At 47.1% G+C, this 16,621-nt stretch overlaps 1 protein-coding gene across 10 annotated transcripts in view; it reads left to right on the top strand.

The window, feature by feature from the left end:
- SIPA1L1 (signal induced proliferation associated 1 like 1) overlaps positions 1-12,029 on the top strand; it is a 381,790-nt gene extending 369,761 nt beyond the window's left edge. For 9 of the 10 annotated variants that reach the window (XM_066275018.1, XM_066275009.1, XM_066275016.1 and 6 more), the window contains 4 exons: positions 3,000-3,143; positions 4,571-4,685; positions 10,410-10,494; positions 11,084-12,029. In XM_066275018.1, the coding sequence (XP_066131115.1) occupies positions 3,000-3,143; positions 4,571-4,685; positions 10,410-10,494; positions 11,084-11,227 (488 nt within the window). In that variant the 3' untranslated portion in view covers positions 11,228-12,029. The remainder of the gene's footprint in view (positions 1-2,999; positions 3,144-4,570; positions 4,686-10,409; positions 10,495-11,083) is intronic. The other variant, XM_066275017.1, reaches the window with a different exon arrangement.
- Positions 12,030-16,621: the final 4,592 nt, after the last annotated feature.

Genomic DNA, 16,621 nt, shown 5'->3' with positions numbered 1-16,621 from the left:
TCAGTACTTAGACTGATAGGAAGCCAGATTCTCTGGCAGCAGCTTTTAAAGTATGCAAATATTATAGTCCCGTGCGATTGCAAGCATAAGCCCTGGTGGCCACCAGAAGCAGGCAGTCTAGTGGTGTCACCTGGACGGCAGTTACAAAATAGAGGTAGGTGCCAGGTGAGTGTTTAACTTCTTTGGGAAGATACTGGGTGAGCTGGAGTGAGGAAAAGAAGCAAGCTGGCCTCTGTCAGTGTCTGTTGCCTGAGAGCCCTTCCCAGGCCAGCCCCTTGTCGTGTGCCAAAGTTCCAGAAGAAGCAGATACGCCTCTTTCACAGAAAGCCTGGAGCTTGTTTCAGTCTGCTGTCTGTGCAGCGCCCTGGTGGTGATGCACTGCCAAGAACTCTCTCTCTGGTTCTTCCAGTCCTAGGGACTCAGGGATACAGGCTCCCTGGCCAGCAGAGCCTGGCAATCAAGGGACCGCCTGGGTGACAGGCACAAAACCTGGGCACCAGATGCGTATAAAGGCTGCCTGTCAGATCTTTATTAAAAATACTGGTTTCCAGACCTTCCTCAAGACCTGTTCAATTTTAATTTAAATGCAAAGGTCTATTTTGAGAATTAATATTTTTAGCAAACATCCCAGCTTCAGTGATGATTGGGTAAATTTGGCTAACAGTAGTTTATTTCTTAGACACTGTATCTGCTGCCTCCCTCTAGCCACCAGGGAGTCTGGGCTTGCCTTCATCCTGTCTTCCCCAGGCTGTGAGGGTATTGGCTGTGGGGCCAACCCCTTGGGTCTTCACTCTCCATTCACTCAGTGAGCAAGCCTGTCAGGAGAAGGCATATTGCGGACGGGTTACCTCCATGTTCTTGTCTTTGCTTCATAATTGCCTTGTGTGCTCTGTGACCTAACTAGATCCCAGTTTTATGAAGGGCCCTATTCTGGGACTATGGATTTAAATTTGGTCCTTGTCTTTCTCTTCTCTGTGTCCAGCTCCATTCCTGGGTTCTGTGTGTACCCTGCTCTGACCTGGCACAGCAGATACCTGTAACAGACCCTGTGTCGCTGCTTGTTCATTATCCATAGAGCTCTAACCCCACCTCCCTGCTACCTTTGTCCCCCTGCCCCGGAATTATGTGTCCATTCATACTCACAGTTCTTTTTGCTGCTCCTCGGAGCAGTGTTTTCTTTAAATCTGCTGCTTTCCTGGTCTGCTTTCTCCTGCCTCTCTCTTGAGCTCTCGCCCACACTCACCAGGACTGATCCTCCGTGGTCTCCAAGCTGCTCACTGCCCCTCCCCTCTTCTCACCTGGCAGGCATCCCTCAGGTCCTGCCGGTTCCCCCCTCCCTCCCCCACCCAGCTGCAGGTTGGGAGGAGGTCAATCCCAGAGAACCAAAATGTCACGTGAAATGGCCACTTTTTACCATCCAGATTCTAGAACAAACCTGGTTGTGCCCTAATATGCCGGAAACCTTTTCTCCCATTCTGTCCCCACCTGCGGCCACTCTCCCCCAAATTCCATTGCCCCTACAACTCTCTGCCTACCCTGAGCACTTCTCTAACTTCCCTGCACTTTTTCAAAACATCTGTGAAAGCTTCCCTGCCTGTGTCTGCCACAGTTGGCCCTGTCTTCTAGAAGTTTGCCCTCTAGGGAGCAGCCCAGAAAACCCACACACCGTGGCTGTGCGGCCGATGAAGCCTGGGGTAAAGGCTCGGCCTTGGAGGGAGAGAACAAGCTCCCTTCTCCGCACCTGCCGTCACCTCGTCCTGCTCTCCTGAAAGTCAGGCGGCAGCGCCAGCTCTGTCCTACCGAGAGCCGTCCCAGTTGGGCTGAACCCTCAGCCCTGGCCTCATTTGGTGTACTAACGACCACCACTGAAATGTGTTGGGGCATTGCAGAGGGGTGACCCCCCCCCGCCCCATATGGAAATTTGAGCCCCGGATATAAAAGGGCAGTTATGAGTGACACGCAAAATGATCTGTTCCACCTACTTCCCCTTGGTGGAGCAAGTTTAAATAGAACTGAGCGTTTAATATCTGGCAGTATTGTTGATTTCCATTTACTCATAATTTTGCTAATTTTAAGCACATTAATAACTAGCAGCTGCACTTCAGAGCAGTTCTTTATGTAATTTGAAAGGGAAAACAAGCACTAAATATACTCTGGTTTATCGGGCTCTCATAATTGACGGAACTTTTTAACTCCTTGTGAACAGGTATTGCTGGAGCTGCTTACACGTTCCAGCTAAGAGCGTCACCTTCGGTTCTGTGTTTGTGTGGGTTTTCATGTCACGGTCTTATTCTGGGGGCGGCCCTTCTCGTGGAAGTGCCCACTCTGCCCTGTTTCCACCCCGCCTTCTGCCCTGTGGAGAGAGTTTTCAGTTCCGAGCCCCGCCAGCCCTCCCTCCGCATTCTCCGCACACATGAACTCTAGTCGTGACGTCACGGCGTGCCCTCACGTGGCAGAGCATGGCTCCTTCGCCACTCCCCTGCCCCCCGCAAAGCAGAGGTCAGTTACGATGGCTTCACATTTGTGTTTTTAAAATTGTCACCTTAGAAGGGGCTCTGGATGTTGGACTGCTATAACCCCAAACTGACCCCAATAGCAGCTTACTGCGTCCTTCCTGGGAAAGAGAACAATGTCTCTTCCTCCGGCCTGAGCCCCTTGACTCTGTGAAGAAGAGTGCGATGCTGGCACTGCCTGGGCCCCACTGTGGGCAGACTAGTCCGCCAGCAGCAGACGTGCTGCCTCGGTGGACGGCTCACTTGTCCATGGGTCACACCACTAGAAACGAGATAGTAGGAGGTTATTTTAAAAATGACTTAAGATGGAGGGAGCCAGCATATAGCTGAACTCGGCTTTGTAATGGCCACCAGTGGCCCACTAGACTAGAAGCTGACCTAGGCACCAAATGACTTCACAAACCTGTGGTGGCAGTAAAGGCATGAGCTCCTCAGTGCCTCGCCTGTAAGCAGGAGAAGTCTCTGAGCCCCCGTCTCTCCCTTCAGGAGAGTTCTCAGCCTCGGACAGCTCCCTCACCGACGTGCAGGAGACCCGGAGGCCACTTCCCGATCCCGGCCTGATGCCCCTGCCTGACGCCGCTGCGGATTTGGATTGGTCCAACTTGGTGGATGCCGCCAAGGCCTACGAGGGTGAGTCCACTGAAGGGCCGGGCAGTCCAGCTCAGGACCTGGACAGGGCCACATCGCCGTGTGAGTGCTCCGGTCCGGTCTCTGTTCACTCTGCCACTTTGGATGCAGTGAGGGCACATCACTGGCACAGCCAGAAACCAGCTGAGCTGGCAGTGACTGAGCCCTGCAGGGGCACACGCCATCTTATTCCATCCTATGGAACCTGGTTCTTCCTCTCCTTAGGAATTCATAATATGGGTGCCTTCCCTCCCTGTGCATGGGGAGGGGCCGGTGGTAGGGGAGTCCCAGCTGTCACTGGACTGAAAGAAACATGGCCCTTCACGTTGTAAAGGCATCGTTGCTAAACGCACAGTTGGATCCATCAGAATGCTCGCCCTGCTGGGCCCTGCCCCCACCCCGACAGTGCAGGCTCCCTTTGCCCTTCTCACTCACCCCGAGGTGGTAGCACATTGTGTCTGTGCTGTTCCTGGGCCCGCCCGCTGTCCGAGTGCCCGCTTCAGGCCCGTGCTTCTTATACGCAGGTCCTTAGGCTGGTGCTGACCTATGTGAAACCGACAGTCGTGTTGTCCTCTTGTACGTTGACAGAGGTCCTTGGGACCCTTCTTTGGAATAGACTGACTTTATTCTAAGGTTGTCATTCCAAACTTTTTGCTGTTAAGTAGGTGCTTCATACAATAAGGATGATAACAGATGATTTCTTTGTGGCTTTTTTTGTTTGTTTAGTTTTGTTTTGTTTTTATTGCTCTTCCTCGAAGAACTGAAAGTAGCTATTCAGACAAGCTCCAGTTTCCAGGAGGAATTGATGAGGCACAGGATGCAGAAGGCAGCCGCAAAGCAGTCAGCATTCACTGACCACAATCTGACTACTAACTTGATTTTAAATTTCAATGTGTTGCTCACTCTCATGGTAGAAGTTTTGTGTTTCTAACAGGAGGTTTTTAAAATTTTAATTTTGTTTCTTTGCACAAGTGTTAAGTTGGTACAACGTGACATACACAAGGTGTGGACTGACGTAGGTCACAGCCCACCACGGTGGCCAGTGCCTTGTGCAAAACATACTTCGAGAAGTCTCAGGAAGCTTAATTCTAGCTCTTTAATGTATCAGATGTCATCACTGAGTTGAAAGCCTTGGTCTGGAAATTTGGCACAAGGCCTGTTTCCAGGGAAACATTTAACAGAATGCAACTTTGATAAGTAAGAGAAAGGGAGGACTAAAATTGAGGCACAACAACTATTTTTTAAAGGAATATCACCATGCTACTACGCTGTTATAGCTGAAAACAGTCATTTCTCCCTTTGGGGGCCAGGAGCGCAGGTTTGCAGTGCTCCCCTGCACGCTGATTAGACGTCCGGGTGGGCAGCGGGCTGACTTTGGGGGGGCAGGATGTGCTTGCAAACGACTGAGTGGGTTCGTACCTCCTTTCTAGTCCAGAGAGCCTCCTTCTTTGCTGCTAGTGATGAAAACCATCGCCCCTTGAGTGCTGCATCCAACAGCGACCAGCTGGAGGACCAAGCTCTGGCGCAGATGAAGTCCTACAGCAGGTTGGTCACCCAGTGGTGAGGTCACCACTCTGCACCACACGCCACCCACGCTGCCACAGCTGTGGGGAAGAGGAGACTGAGGCCACGTGGATTAGCTGACTGAAGCTGGGCACCGCTGGGCTAGGCACTTCTCGTTTCAGTTAGAGCGCCGTGTAACTAAGTACTGTAACTCCACTAAACTGTCCTTGATGGCTTGAAGTGGCAATTATGGATATTCTTTTTTTATTATTGAATCTACTGGGATGACATTGGTTAATAAAATTATACGGGCTTCAGGTGAACAATTCTATAATATGATACGTCATCTGTGTATTGTAGTGTGTGTCCACCTGCCTGAGTCAGGTCTCCTTCCATCTACCCTCCTCCACCTCCCCAACCCCCTTTCCCTCCTGCCATACCCACTCTGTTGTCTGTGAGTTTTGTTTCTTTGCTTAATCCCTTCACCTTTTCTCCCAGTTCCCAACCCCCTCCCCTCTGACAGCTGTCAGTCTGTCTTCCATTTGTATGAGTCTGTCTCTGTTTTGTTTGTTAGTTTATTTTGTTCATTAGATTTCTCATATAAGTGAAATCATATGGTACTTGTCTTTCTGTAACTGGCTTATTTCACATGGCATAATACTCTCCAGGTCCATCCGTGCTGTCACAAAAGGTAAGGTTTCCTTTTTTTTTTTTTTTTTTTTTTTGCAGCCAAGTAGTATTCAGTTGTGTAAATGGACCACAGCTTTTCTATCCACTCACCCACTGATGGGCACTTGGGGTGCTTCTAATTCTTGGCTATTGTAAATAGCACTGCAGTGAACGTAGGGGTACATATAATGTTCTGAATTAGTATTTCAGGTTTCTTTGGATATATTTTCAGAAGTGAAATTGCTGAGTCAAAGGAAGTTCCATTTTTAATTTTTTGAGGGCACCCCATACTGTTTTCCACAGCGACTGCACCAATCTGCATCCCCACCAATAAATAGTGCACGAGGGTTCCCTTTTCTCCACATCCTCAGTGCTTGTTGCTTTATTTATTGATGATAGCCATTCTGACAGGAGTGAGGTGATATCTCATTATGGTTTCAATTTGTATTTCTCTGATGATTAATGATGTTGAGCATCTTTTCATATGTCTACTGGCCATCTGTATGTCCCCTTTGAGGAAGTGTCTGTTTAGATCCTTTGTCCACTTTTTAACTGCTTGTGTTTTTGAGTTTTATAAGTTCTTTATAAAGTTTGGATTTTAACCTCTTATCAGCTGTCTCCGCGGATGTGTTCTCCCGCTCAGTGGGTGGTTTTTCCATTTTGTTATGGTGTCCTTTGCTGTGCTTTTATTTAGTTATTTGTTTAGTTATTTGTTTATTTATTTTAGTTTCAGAGGTCTTTTATCTATTTTATTTTAATTGATTGGATGTACATAGATTCTAGTGTCCCTCCACATACCTCCCCCCTGGCCCCTCAGAGGTCTTTATTCAGTTTGCAATTTAACAAGTTAAAAGTAACCATTTACAGGCCCTGGCTGGTTGGCTCAGCAGTAGAGCGTCGGCCTAGCGTGCGGAGGACCCGGGTTCGATTCCCGGCCAGGGCACACAGGAGAAGCGCCCATTTGCTTCTCCACCCCTCCGCCGCGCTTTCCTCTCTGTCTCTCTCTTCCCCTCCCGCAGCTAAGGCTCCATTGGAGCAAAGATGGCCTGGGCGCTGGGGATGGCTCTGTGGCTGCTGCCTCAGGTGCTAGAGTGGCTCCGCTGCCTCAGGCGCTAGAGTGGCTCTGGTCGCAACATGGCGACGCCCAGGATGGGCAGAGCATCGCCCCCTGGTGGGCAGAGCATCGCCCCCTGGTGGGCATGCCGGGTGGATCCCGGTCGGGCGCATGCGGGAGTCTGTCTGACTGTCTCTCCCTGTTTCCAGCTTCAGAAAAATGAAAAAAAAAAAAAAAAGTAACCATTTACAGATACGGCTTAATTGCTTAGTTGGCTTAGTTTGGGGGGGGTTGTTTGTTTGTTTTGCTCATTTTTTAATTGAATTTATTAGGATGATATTGGTTTGCAGAACCATACAGGTTTCAAGTGCACCGTCTGCCACATCATGTGCCCTCTGCTCCTAGCAGCAGCTCTTTCTGTCCCCATGTCCCCGCCTCTGCCCGCCCCACCCCCTTTCCCTCTGGCCGTCACCACACTGTTGACTGTGTCTGTGTTTATGTATATATATTTTTTGGCTAATTCCTTCACCTTCTTTTAGCCAGTCTCCCCAACACCCTCTGCTCTGACAGCTGTCAGTCTGTCCCATGTGTCCGTGCCTCAGTTATTATATTATTCATTAGTTTACTGTGTTCATTAGATTTCACATCAGTGAGATCATACGGTATTTGTCTTTCTCTGTCTGGCATATTTCACTTAGCATAATACTCTACAGGTCTGTCTGGGCTGTTGCAAAGGGTAAGAGTTTCTTCTTTTTTACAGCCATGTAGTATTCCATTGTGTAAATAAACCACTGATTTTTTTAATCCACTCATCTGCTGATGGACACTTAGGCTAGTTCCAGATCTTGGCTATTATTTTGAGTTAATACTGCAATGACCACAGGTGTGCAGTGAACACGGGTATGCATATATGCTTTCAGGTAGTGGTTCAGGATATATTCCCAGGTGTGGAACAAAGGCAGTTCCATTTTTAACTTTTCAAGGTACCTCTATACTGCTTTCCACAGTGGCTGCACCAGCCTGCATTCCCACCAGCAGTGCAGGAGGGTTCCCTTTTCTCCTCATGCTCCACATACTAGCAGACACATGGTATTTGTTGATTTATTGATGATAGTCATTCTGGCAAATGTGAGGTGATCTCATTATGATTTTAATTTTCATCTCTTTGATGATTAGTGACATTTAGCATTTTTTCATGTCTATTGGCCATCTATATGTCCTCTTTAGAGAGGTGTCCATTCAGGTCCTTTGCCTTTTTTTTTTTTTTTAGATTTTATTTATTGATCTTACAGAAAGAGAAGCAGGGGTAGGGGAGTGGAGACACTTTAGTTGTTTATTGATTGCTTGTCATATGTGCCTTGACCAGGCAAGCCTAGGTTTCGAACCAGTGACCTCAGCATTCCAGGTCAGTGCTCTGTCCACTGTGCCACCACAGGTCAGGCACTTTGCTCATTTTTAAATTGGATTGTTTGTCTTCCTGGTGTTGAGTTGTATGGGTTTTTTATGAATTTTGGGCACGTATTAACTGCTTGTCAGATGTATCATTGGTGAATATGTTTGCCCCGTTCAGTGGTTGCCTTTTCATTTTGTTGATGGTTTATTTTTTTTTGTTATTTAATACCATAATGCATTTATACCATTGGGGCTTATTAGGTAAGGTAAGAAAAATCATTTGCACTAAAATATCCCCAGATTTCTCTGCAGTTAATCCTCGAGTCTCATCCACAGTGGCCTGTTGGCCACGTTTATAAATGTGTCTGTGTCTTAGTCACTCCAACATGCTGCTTCCAATCTACATTAGGCCTAGGTCACAGGATAGTTCAGATTGTATGTAAAATAAGTTATAACTGAGACCCAGAGTGTTTTCTTGTGAGTTAAGAACATGGACTTGGACTTCTGTGTCACTGTGCAGAGGCTGGCATTTCCCTCCTCAGCTTCAGGTGGCAAGGATAATGGACATGTGTGTGATATTCTTCTACACAAGGTCCTTAAATAACATCGTTTTGTTATATTGTTGATGAGATGCTGTAGGAATTTAACTCTTGGTTGTGTCAATTATCCTGCGGTAAAATTGGTTGTTGACGATGCAGAACCTTTGCATGGAACACGTAGGAAGCACTCTTTGATGCGGAATAATTTCATCAGTTTGAAACCTCATCCCTTAAAACCTTAGAGGATGGTTAAGAATCCAGGAATTATGAAACCTTGCCAGAAACAGACAGTCACAGGCAAAGCGAGGTAGGCTGCTCAGACTGTGGCTTGGGCCTGCGGACCTCCCAGAGCAAGTCTGCGAGGAAGCGCTGTTTGCCCAGAAGGCCTGCGAGTCACGGGCCACTTGTCAGGCGCACAATGGACAGAGGCTGCGTTCACCGTCACTGTGGAACAGCTGGGGAAGGAGGAGGCAGTTAGTTGGGCTGTTGACTGCTTTAAAACTGCAGGTGAGGGCCGGGAGAGTCCAGAACATACCTTCATAGGAGGGGGTCCCCAACAAAGAGAGCGTGAGGGAGCCAAGTCCATTATCAGTGCACACCCAGACACAGGATCCATTCTGAAAACCTCTAGAAGTCAAGATAGGCCACCGAGAATTGCTTCAGTCCTGACAGCCTCCAGTGGCCACGTCAGCCCTGCGGGCAGCTGGGGGTGGACTGGCGTGAAGGGCACCCCTCCTGTCCCTTCCTCGGCCCTTCCTCATCCACAGCTGGCCTGCAACCCATCTAGACTTGACCGGCTTATTGTGTCCTATTGTGTGGTTGTGATCACAGCTGAACACTTACCTTTGAAAATCCATTTGTTGTCAGCTTTTAATTGGTTGTCCTTTCTTAGAAGTTTGCAGATCACTATCCTGCCATTTATTTGCAGCCTGTAACACTCCCTGTCTCTGTGAATTGTTTACATTTTGGGCTTGGTGTAGACCTAGAAATAGCAGAAGACAGCAACACAGCTCATTTTAGGTCAGGAATTCAGACATGAACTTTGCTGTTTAAAGTAAAGAATACCTTTTAGTCCACAATTTTAAAAGATTCACTACTCTTCCCCTTTGACATCCGGAGGAGGCAGCTGTGCATTGTCCTGGGGGCGGCCGCAGATCCTCGGACGTGTAGGTCTGAGGTTGAGCCCGGCTGGACCTCACCTGAGGACTCAGCACAGCTTGACTTCACATCGAGGAGCGTGAGGGAAGAACAGTTGACAAGGGTCTTCAGCCCTCGCCCAGCACGTCACTTATCGAGCCAGTTGTGTGTCCTTCTCATCCTCTAGCCTGGCGTTATGAGCACTTAAATAAAATGGGCGAAAATAAGAAAACTGTGTGTCTAGTTCACTGATCGTAGTAGCAAAGAATGTAAGGTACTACGGTTGCACTGACAAGCTTTTGAAACGTAGTCTTTAAAAAAAGAAAAGTATTTCAAGATATTTAGGCAAGTTTTTAAGACATGAGCCCAGGAACTTACCTACAGCTGGGTAGGGGTCACAGACTGTTTCCTGGGATCCAGAGACCTGCCCTGTCCTGGGTGTCCCCAGGTGGAACTCACATGGACCCTCCCCCCACCCTCTCCTCCTCTGAAAGCCACTAAACAGATAGGAATCATTTCACTGTTTGAGGGCTGTGCCTGCCAGAAAAGTACCTCAGCCGCCTCCGAAGAGACCGTTTTCACTTACTGTCCTCTGTTCTTTTGTTACAAAAATGCGGCGTCTTGAATAAAGGGAGCTCTTGATTGGCTGTGGTTTTTACACTTTTATGACCTTTTGTCAAGATTACCGTTTTCCTTTTTTTTTTGAAATATCTAAAATATCAGTTTTATTGTTTTTTGTCAGGTATTAATACTTTTTCATTACTACTTTAAAACTCTTTCTTATAACATAATCTAGTTTTATGTCCCTCTTTTCGTTTTCCTTTTTAAAGTGAAAATGCACATTGGGTTGCCATCCTGAATATTCTGACATTGAAAACCGTTGTGCAGATACAGCTATGGCCTAATGTTAAAAAGTAGCCAACAGACCCAGCCAGGGAGGCCCTGCCGACGTGGTCTTTTGTTTCTTGTTCCCAGCAGTAAGGACTCCTCGCCCACTCTGGCCTCTAAAGTGGACCAGCTGGAAGGGATGCTGAAGATGCTTCGGGAAGATCTGAAGAAGGTAAACAGGTCCTCTCAGAGCAGGTGGCCCAGCTGTGCGTACGGCCCTTTCCAAGTAGCGGCAGTGCAGTGAGGGGCGGGTGTTGGGGGCTGCATGGAGCCCAGTTCCCCTGACAGTGTGCAGGGCCTGCAGCCGCTCCCTTTCTGTGGAAGCCTTCCGACGCGGCCAGGCCCTCGGCGCTCCCCCAGCCTCCCACCTCTGTGTAATGGGTCAGCCCAGACCCACCTGTCACCTTTTTGATCCACGCGGTCCTGCCAGGAGACCCACGTCTTGTTTTGTTTCTTGAGCCACTTTGGCTAGATTCAGACAGCAACCGCTAAAACACTAGTCTGAAATGTACGACAGTCCTTTTAACAAAACAAGAAAGTGCACATTATTTGCATTCCAAAATAAAACTAGAGCGAATCCCTGAGTAGTCCATTTCCCTGGGTTAGAGTATCTCAGCCCCCAGGACCAGGGCTCGCATACGTGGTGTTCACTAGCATGGGACATGAATGCGGGCAGAGGGTCCGCACAGAGCCTCAGCACCCTTCCCGCACGCCCGGCCAGCTGGGCCCACCCTCTCAGTCCTTTTCTGCTCTGCCTTCAGGAGAAGGAAGACAAAGCCCACCTTCAGGCAGAAGTCCAGCACTTGCGCGAGGACAACCTGAGGCTGCAGGAGGAGTCCCAGAGTGCCTCGGACAAGCTGAAGAAGTTCACGGAGTGGGTCTTCAACACCATAGACCTGAGCTAGGGCCCCAGCGCGGGGCAGCCTCCGGTGAGCCTGGGAGCCCTGTCCCGGCCTGGACTGCATTCTCAGACCTCCCCCTCAGCTCCCTCCCTGCCCTCTTTCAGGAGGAACACAATACAGTCGCAGATCAACAATCATTGTCTGCCTTTTGTAGAAAAGAAAAACAAAGTAAAAATTTTAAAAAGTAAAATAAAGTTTAAATGCTAAAATGTGAATGTCTTTATTTTTTTGCACAATATCTTTATCTGTTATGTATTTAAAAAGAAACTGGGCATAGGACAAGGTTCCCTTCCCCTGGCCCATCTGCCTCTGTTCCCATCAACTCTTCAATTATTTCAGGTAACCCAAGCTTTCCCGCCTTTTACCGACAAATGTCATTGTTCCTAGGAAAATAAAAAGTTTTTACGAATTAATTTGGGGAGGGGCGTTTCCTTCCCTTCATTCCTGAAAGGCCTGGGAGGGAGGGGCCGACCTCTCTGGAATGCCTTGTGTATGAGCTAATGCTGTCTCTACCAGTCCTGCAGAGAGAGCAGGCTGGGTTGTTTATCCTATCAGATGGGTGAGCCAGAGCAAGGCCGAGGTCGCGCCTGCAGGTGGGCCACGTCAGCCCCGCGCTGCGACATCATGCAGGCCCCCTGCCCTCCTCCAGAGAGATGGTCTCCAGTGTTGTGTGCTCCTCAGAGTTGAAGCCCTTTTGGTTTGGCGTAAGTGAATCTCACCAAATTGGCATCGTCCTTTCTAAGCTTCCTGGCTCCCAACATTAATGGGTTTCAGAATTCCTTCAACCTAAAATATTATTTGTATGTATTTTGGTCAAAAGTATAATGTCTGAGTTTTGGTTGTTTTGTTTTGTTTTTTTACAATGAAAACGCAGCAAAATTTTATTTTTAGCTCACTCAAAAAGACCATTTAAAAAACTTAACAAATCTTTGCCTCCAAAGCAAGATTTCACCAGTATTTGTCACTAGAAAAAGTGAATGTTAAATTGTGAATTTTAGTATTTGCTTGTTAGGAGCAGTGACCACGGCGGCAGAACGGGCCTGTGAAACCCGCATGTCCCAGTGTGCACGTTACGCACGGCCTCTTCCGCACCCTTTTCCGGCCAGCAGAGGGTGCTGCTGCAGACATGGCTGGTGTGCAGTTTTTCTCGTCTCGTGGTGCAGCTGCTTTGGACACCCGGCTGCAGTTCCGGGGCCCTGAGTCCTGCAGAGCACAGAGACGCTGAGCCCACCAGTGTGAAGGGACCCCAGGGGAGCCCCTGGTGGCCCTGCTTGTAGCCTTCATAACTGTCATTAAACTGACACGCGTGCCCCTTCCGAGGGAACATGCAGCAATCTAGTGTCATCTGCTTGGACGTCCCCTGCCCCAAGTCCTCCCGTTCCTCTCTCCATCCCTGCAAGAAACGGGACGGCCTTTCCTCTCTCCTCTCCCCACCCCACCACTAGACTTTTATGCTATGGTTTCAGTCATGATTGTGATTTTCCCATGGGGTTTTCTTTTCTTTTTTTTTTTTTTTCCTGGTGACATTTCTATCACGGAACTAGAAAGAGTTCAGAGTGCTTCGTAAAGATCTCAAGTGTCTCTTTCCCTCTTTGACTTGTATGAAGGAGATTGTATTTTGCCTGATATCTCTTTATCAATGAGAAATATCACTAACATTTAAGCATTCTGAAGGCTTGCTTATCCTTCCGGGTTTAGTTTTTATTTTGTTTTACATTTTGTTCGGGGACTTGGGGCAAGCTATATATTAGAGTTCTTGTTTGAAGCCTTTAAAGACTACTTGTAAAATTCAAACAATAAAATCCATTTTAAACGCTCTTCTAAAACGCATCAGTGTTATTGCTCGAGGTTTTCTTGTTTGCAAGACCACCCAGTAACTCACCCTCCTTGCCTTCTCATCTTTCATCAGGCTCCGTGTTAACTAAAGAGGATTCCAGAGAGTTTCTGCCCCTTTTTAGAATTTTAATAAGCTTTTTTACTCTCTGTTCACATGTCCATAGAGAATCCCTAATTTGCCTGCTCTGCATATGATTTAATATTTCCGGAGCACTTTATAATTAGTTCTCTCTTCATTCTCCATATGTGGGTTTTCCATAACAACACCGTCACTCCCTGAGACCAGCACATTTCTGGACTGTCTCTGCTGTGTCCCCCGGATCTCAATGTTAGATGCTGCATGCTCAGGGAATACCAATGCCAGTTAATATTAGGCAGTGCAAAATATAATTAGAAAAGTTAATCTACTGAAAAAAAAAATGCAGTCCCGAGCCAAATGGAACAAACTTCTGAAATCTGCCGCGTCATGGTTCCCCTCCAGCGGTGCAGCTAATTGGGAGCTAACGGGAGAGCCTCTTTTATTTGGTTCAGCAACTGTACAAATTCTAGAATTAACAACACACGGTAAGGCTGGACGCCACAAGGTACTCTGATTAACAAGGTAAAAGAAAGTCTATTTAGAACCCGATTCTCACCCGGTTTGGAGGATTTATACATTCTTTCTGAAGGACCTGGGCACCGATTGGCTGGGCGTTCCTGGGAGAAGGTGCCATTGGCCTACATTGCTGGAGGCACCTCTTTCAGGAGCTGACAGGAGGGGCCAGCGCGGTGCACTCCAGATTTGCCGCAGTTTATAAACTGATTGGATTGGGTTGGATTAATAACTTGTCATCTGGAGATAAAAATGATAGTCCAAGGGCAAAGGAGACAGGCCCAGCAAGCTTAAGTCATTAGCCTCTAGTGAAATGTGGAGTGATGACCTGAACAGACTGCAGTCTCACAGTAGGTCCATTCCAGCAGCGAGCTGGTGCTGCTTCCCTGAGTCCAACAAAACAGATGAATCTTGCACTTTTTTGGTCAGAAACACACATAACCAGTAAAGCCTTGCACATGGTTAAACATGAACTGTGTTTTTAAAAAAGAATGATACCACAATAATGTTGGATACCTTTCCCCCATATGAATGATGCCACCAATGACTTATACATATGGAATTATCCACTCTGATTTAAAAAAAAAAAAAAAGACACTTAGACTCAAATCTCTGCCATTCATTATGTACTCTATGTCTTTAGGTAAATTAGCCAATCTTTTTTGAGCTTGGTTTTCTCATCAGCGGGAGTAGTAACAGCCTTATAGACATAGTGTTTTCAGTACTAAACGAGATCCTGTGTGTCAAGCCAGTGACTGGAAGCTGAAGACAAACGTGTCTTCTCTTGCCCTCCCTCTCCAAGCTGGAAAGGCTCTCACATTGTTTTCCTAAGAGAGTCCCCACTACTGATGGCGGAGTTTGGATGGAAGAGCCACAGTGAGCTCGTCCACTCTGCTTACTGTGGCTCAAGGGCTCTGACCGCTTTGCTGTGTATCTTGGGATGGGGATTCTCAAACTTGAGCTTGTGTCAGCATCACGTGGAGGGTTTGTTAAACCACAGGTTTACTCAGCCACATCCCCAGGGTCTGTAATTTAGCAAGTCTGGAGTGGGAACTTAGAATTTATAGTTTTCACAATTCTCCAGGTGATTATTTAGAAGCAGGGCTTTTGGAGAATAGGGTTAGCAGAAGGACAACGATGCCCATTAATAACTACAATGAATAAGTGTCCCAGCGCAGGGCTCTGTTCAGATATGTGAGTGTTACTTTGACAGGTTAGCTGACCACAGAACACCTTGCAGGAGAAACAATTTAGTTAAAAGATTTTTTTAATTTTTATTAAGGTAATTTAGACCCCTTTGCATGGAAGTTTCTATCATTTGACTATTTTAATTCATGTTACCTGGACAGGACTGGGGGATCCTTACCACCTACCATTAACAGTGTGAGACTAGTTACCGGGTCGGCAAGGAAAGACCTTGGTGACTTTGGGGACTGCCAGTTTGTATGACTGTGCTGCTGAGGACAGAAGGGCCTGGATGGCACTGTCAGCCAGGCCCACAGTGGGTGGCCATGCAGGGGTTAAAAGACTGAGAACTGGGTTCTAGGTTCGGAGTGCTGGATTCTAATCACTGGCTTCCAAATCCAGCTCAGTCAGCTAACCCCAATTTGCAAGAGCCTATCTAACCTCAAACTTACTAGACAACCAGAATTTTCCAACTGCCCTCACCCCTGCCCCCAACTGTTAAGAAATCCTTACTTAGAGGAGGGTTCACGATAGCAGGGTAGAACTTGAACTCACCTCCGTCTCCCATAAACACACCAAATATACATGCACATATAGAGCATTTCCTCCTAAAGAACAACTGAGAGCCAACTAAACAGCTTCTGCACAAACGAGAGAGAGAGAGAAAGAATCCACATAGAAAAGGGTAGGAGACACGGAGACTAACTGTGAGGACACTACCCCAGTGGGGCAACCTACCATAAAGAGGGGTATCACTGAAGGGCCTCTGTGCAGACTCCTCTACCCTGGGGCACAGCAATCAAATGGCTCTGCCTTGCGCCTGCTTCCACTCCAGCCAGCTGGCCCACCAGCACATCCCAGAGCCACAGGCCTCAGGGAACAGCCAGCGCCAGCGCCAGCCCCAGCTCTCATTAGTTGGCCTACCACAGAACCCCTGGCACCACAAGTGATCTCTTCAATTCCAGTTAGCCTGACAAAGCCACCTGCCACACCTTCAAGACCAGAAGTAGCAGTCTCACCTAATTAACAAATGCAGAAAGTCAAACAAAATGTTCCAAAAAGAAAGAACAAGGAAAAAAACAACAGAAAAAAATGCCCTGAAATTGAGATAATTTACCTGATAGAAAATTCAAAGTAATAGTCATAATGATGCCAATGGAACTTGGAAGAATAGAGGAAACAGTGAGAACTTTAACAAAGAGAAAATATATATAATAAAAAGAACCAATCAGAGCTGAAGAATACAATAACTGACAGAAAAGTCCACTAGAGGGAATCAACAGCAGATAATACAGAAGAACAGATTAGTGACAGAATAATGGAATACACCCAATCAGAACAGCAAAAAGAAAAAAAAACTTTTTTTTTAAATGAGGATAGTTTAAAGTACCTCTGGGAAAACATCTAGTGTACTAATATTTACTTCATAGGGGTACCAGAAGGAAAGGGGGGGCAGAAAATCTAGTTGAAGAAATAATGGCTGAAAACTTGCCTAACCTGGGAAAGGAAACATCCAGGTGCAGGAAGCACAGAGAGTCCCAAACAAGATGAACCCAGTGACCCACACCAAGACATATTATCATTAAAATGGCAAAAGTTAAAAATAGACAACCTTAAAGGCAGCATGATTTTTATTTTCACCTAAAAAGGAATCCCTGAAAGCCCATCAGCTGATTTCTCAGCAGAATCATTGTGGGCCAGAAGGGGGAGGCAGGATATATTTAAAATGCTGAAGGAAAGAATTTATAATCTAAAGCAGTGGTAGAAAACCTGGTCCCTACTGC

Source organism: Saccopteryx bilineata, chromosome 4 (assembly GCF_036850765.1).
Source record: "Saccopteryx bilineata isolate mSacBil1 chromosome 4, mSacBil1_pri_phased_curated, whole genome shotgun sequence".
In the NCBI taxonomy this organism is placed as follows: Eukaryota; Metazoa; Chordata; class Mammalia; order Chiroptera; family Emballonuridae; genus Saccopteryx; species Saccopteryx bilineata.
The sequence above is the reverse complement of the archived record's forward strand: the minus strand, read 5'-3'. Positions and strand labels throughout refer to the sequence as shown.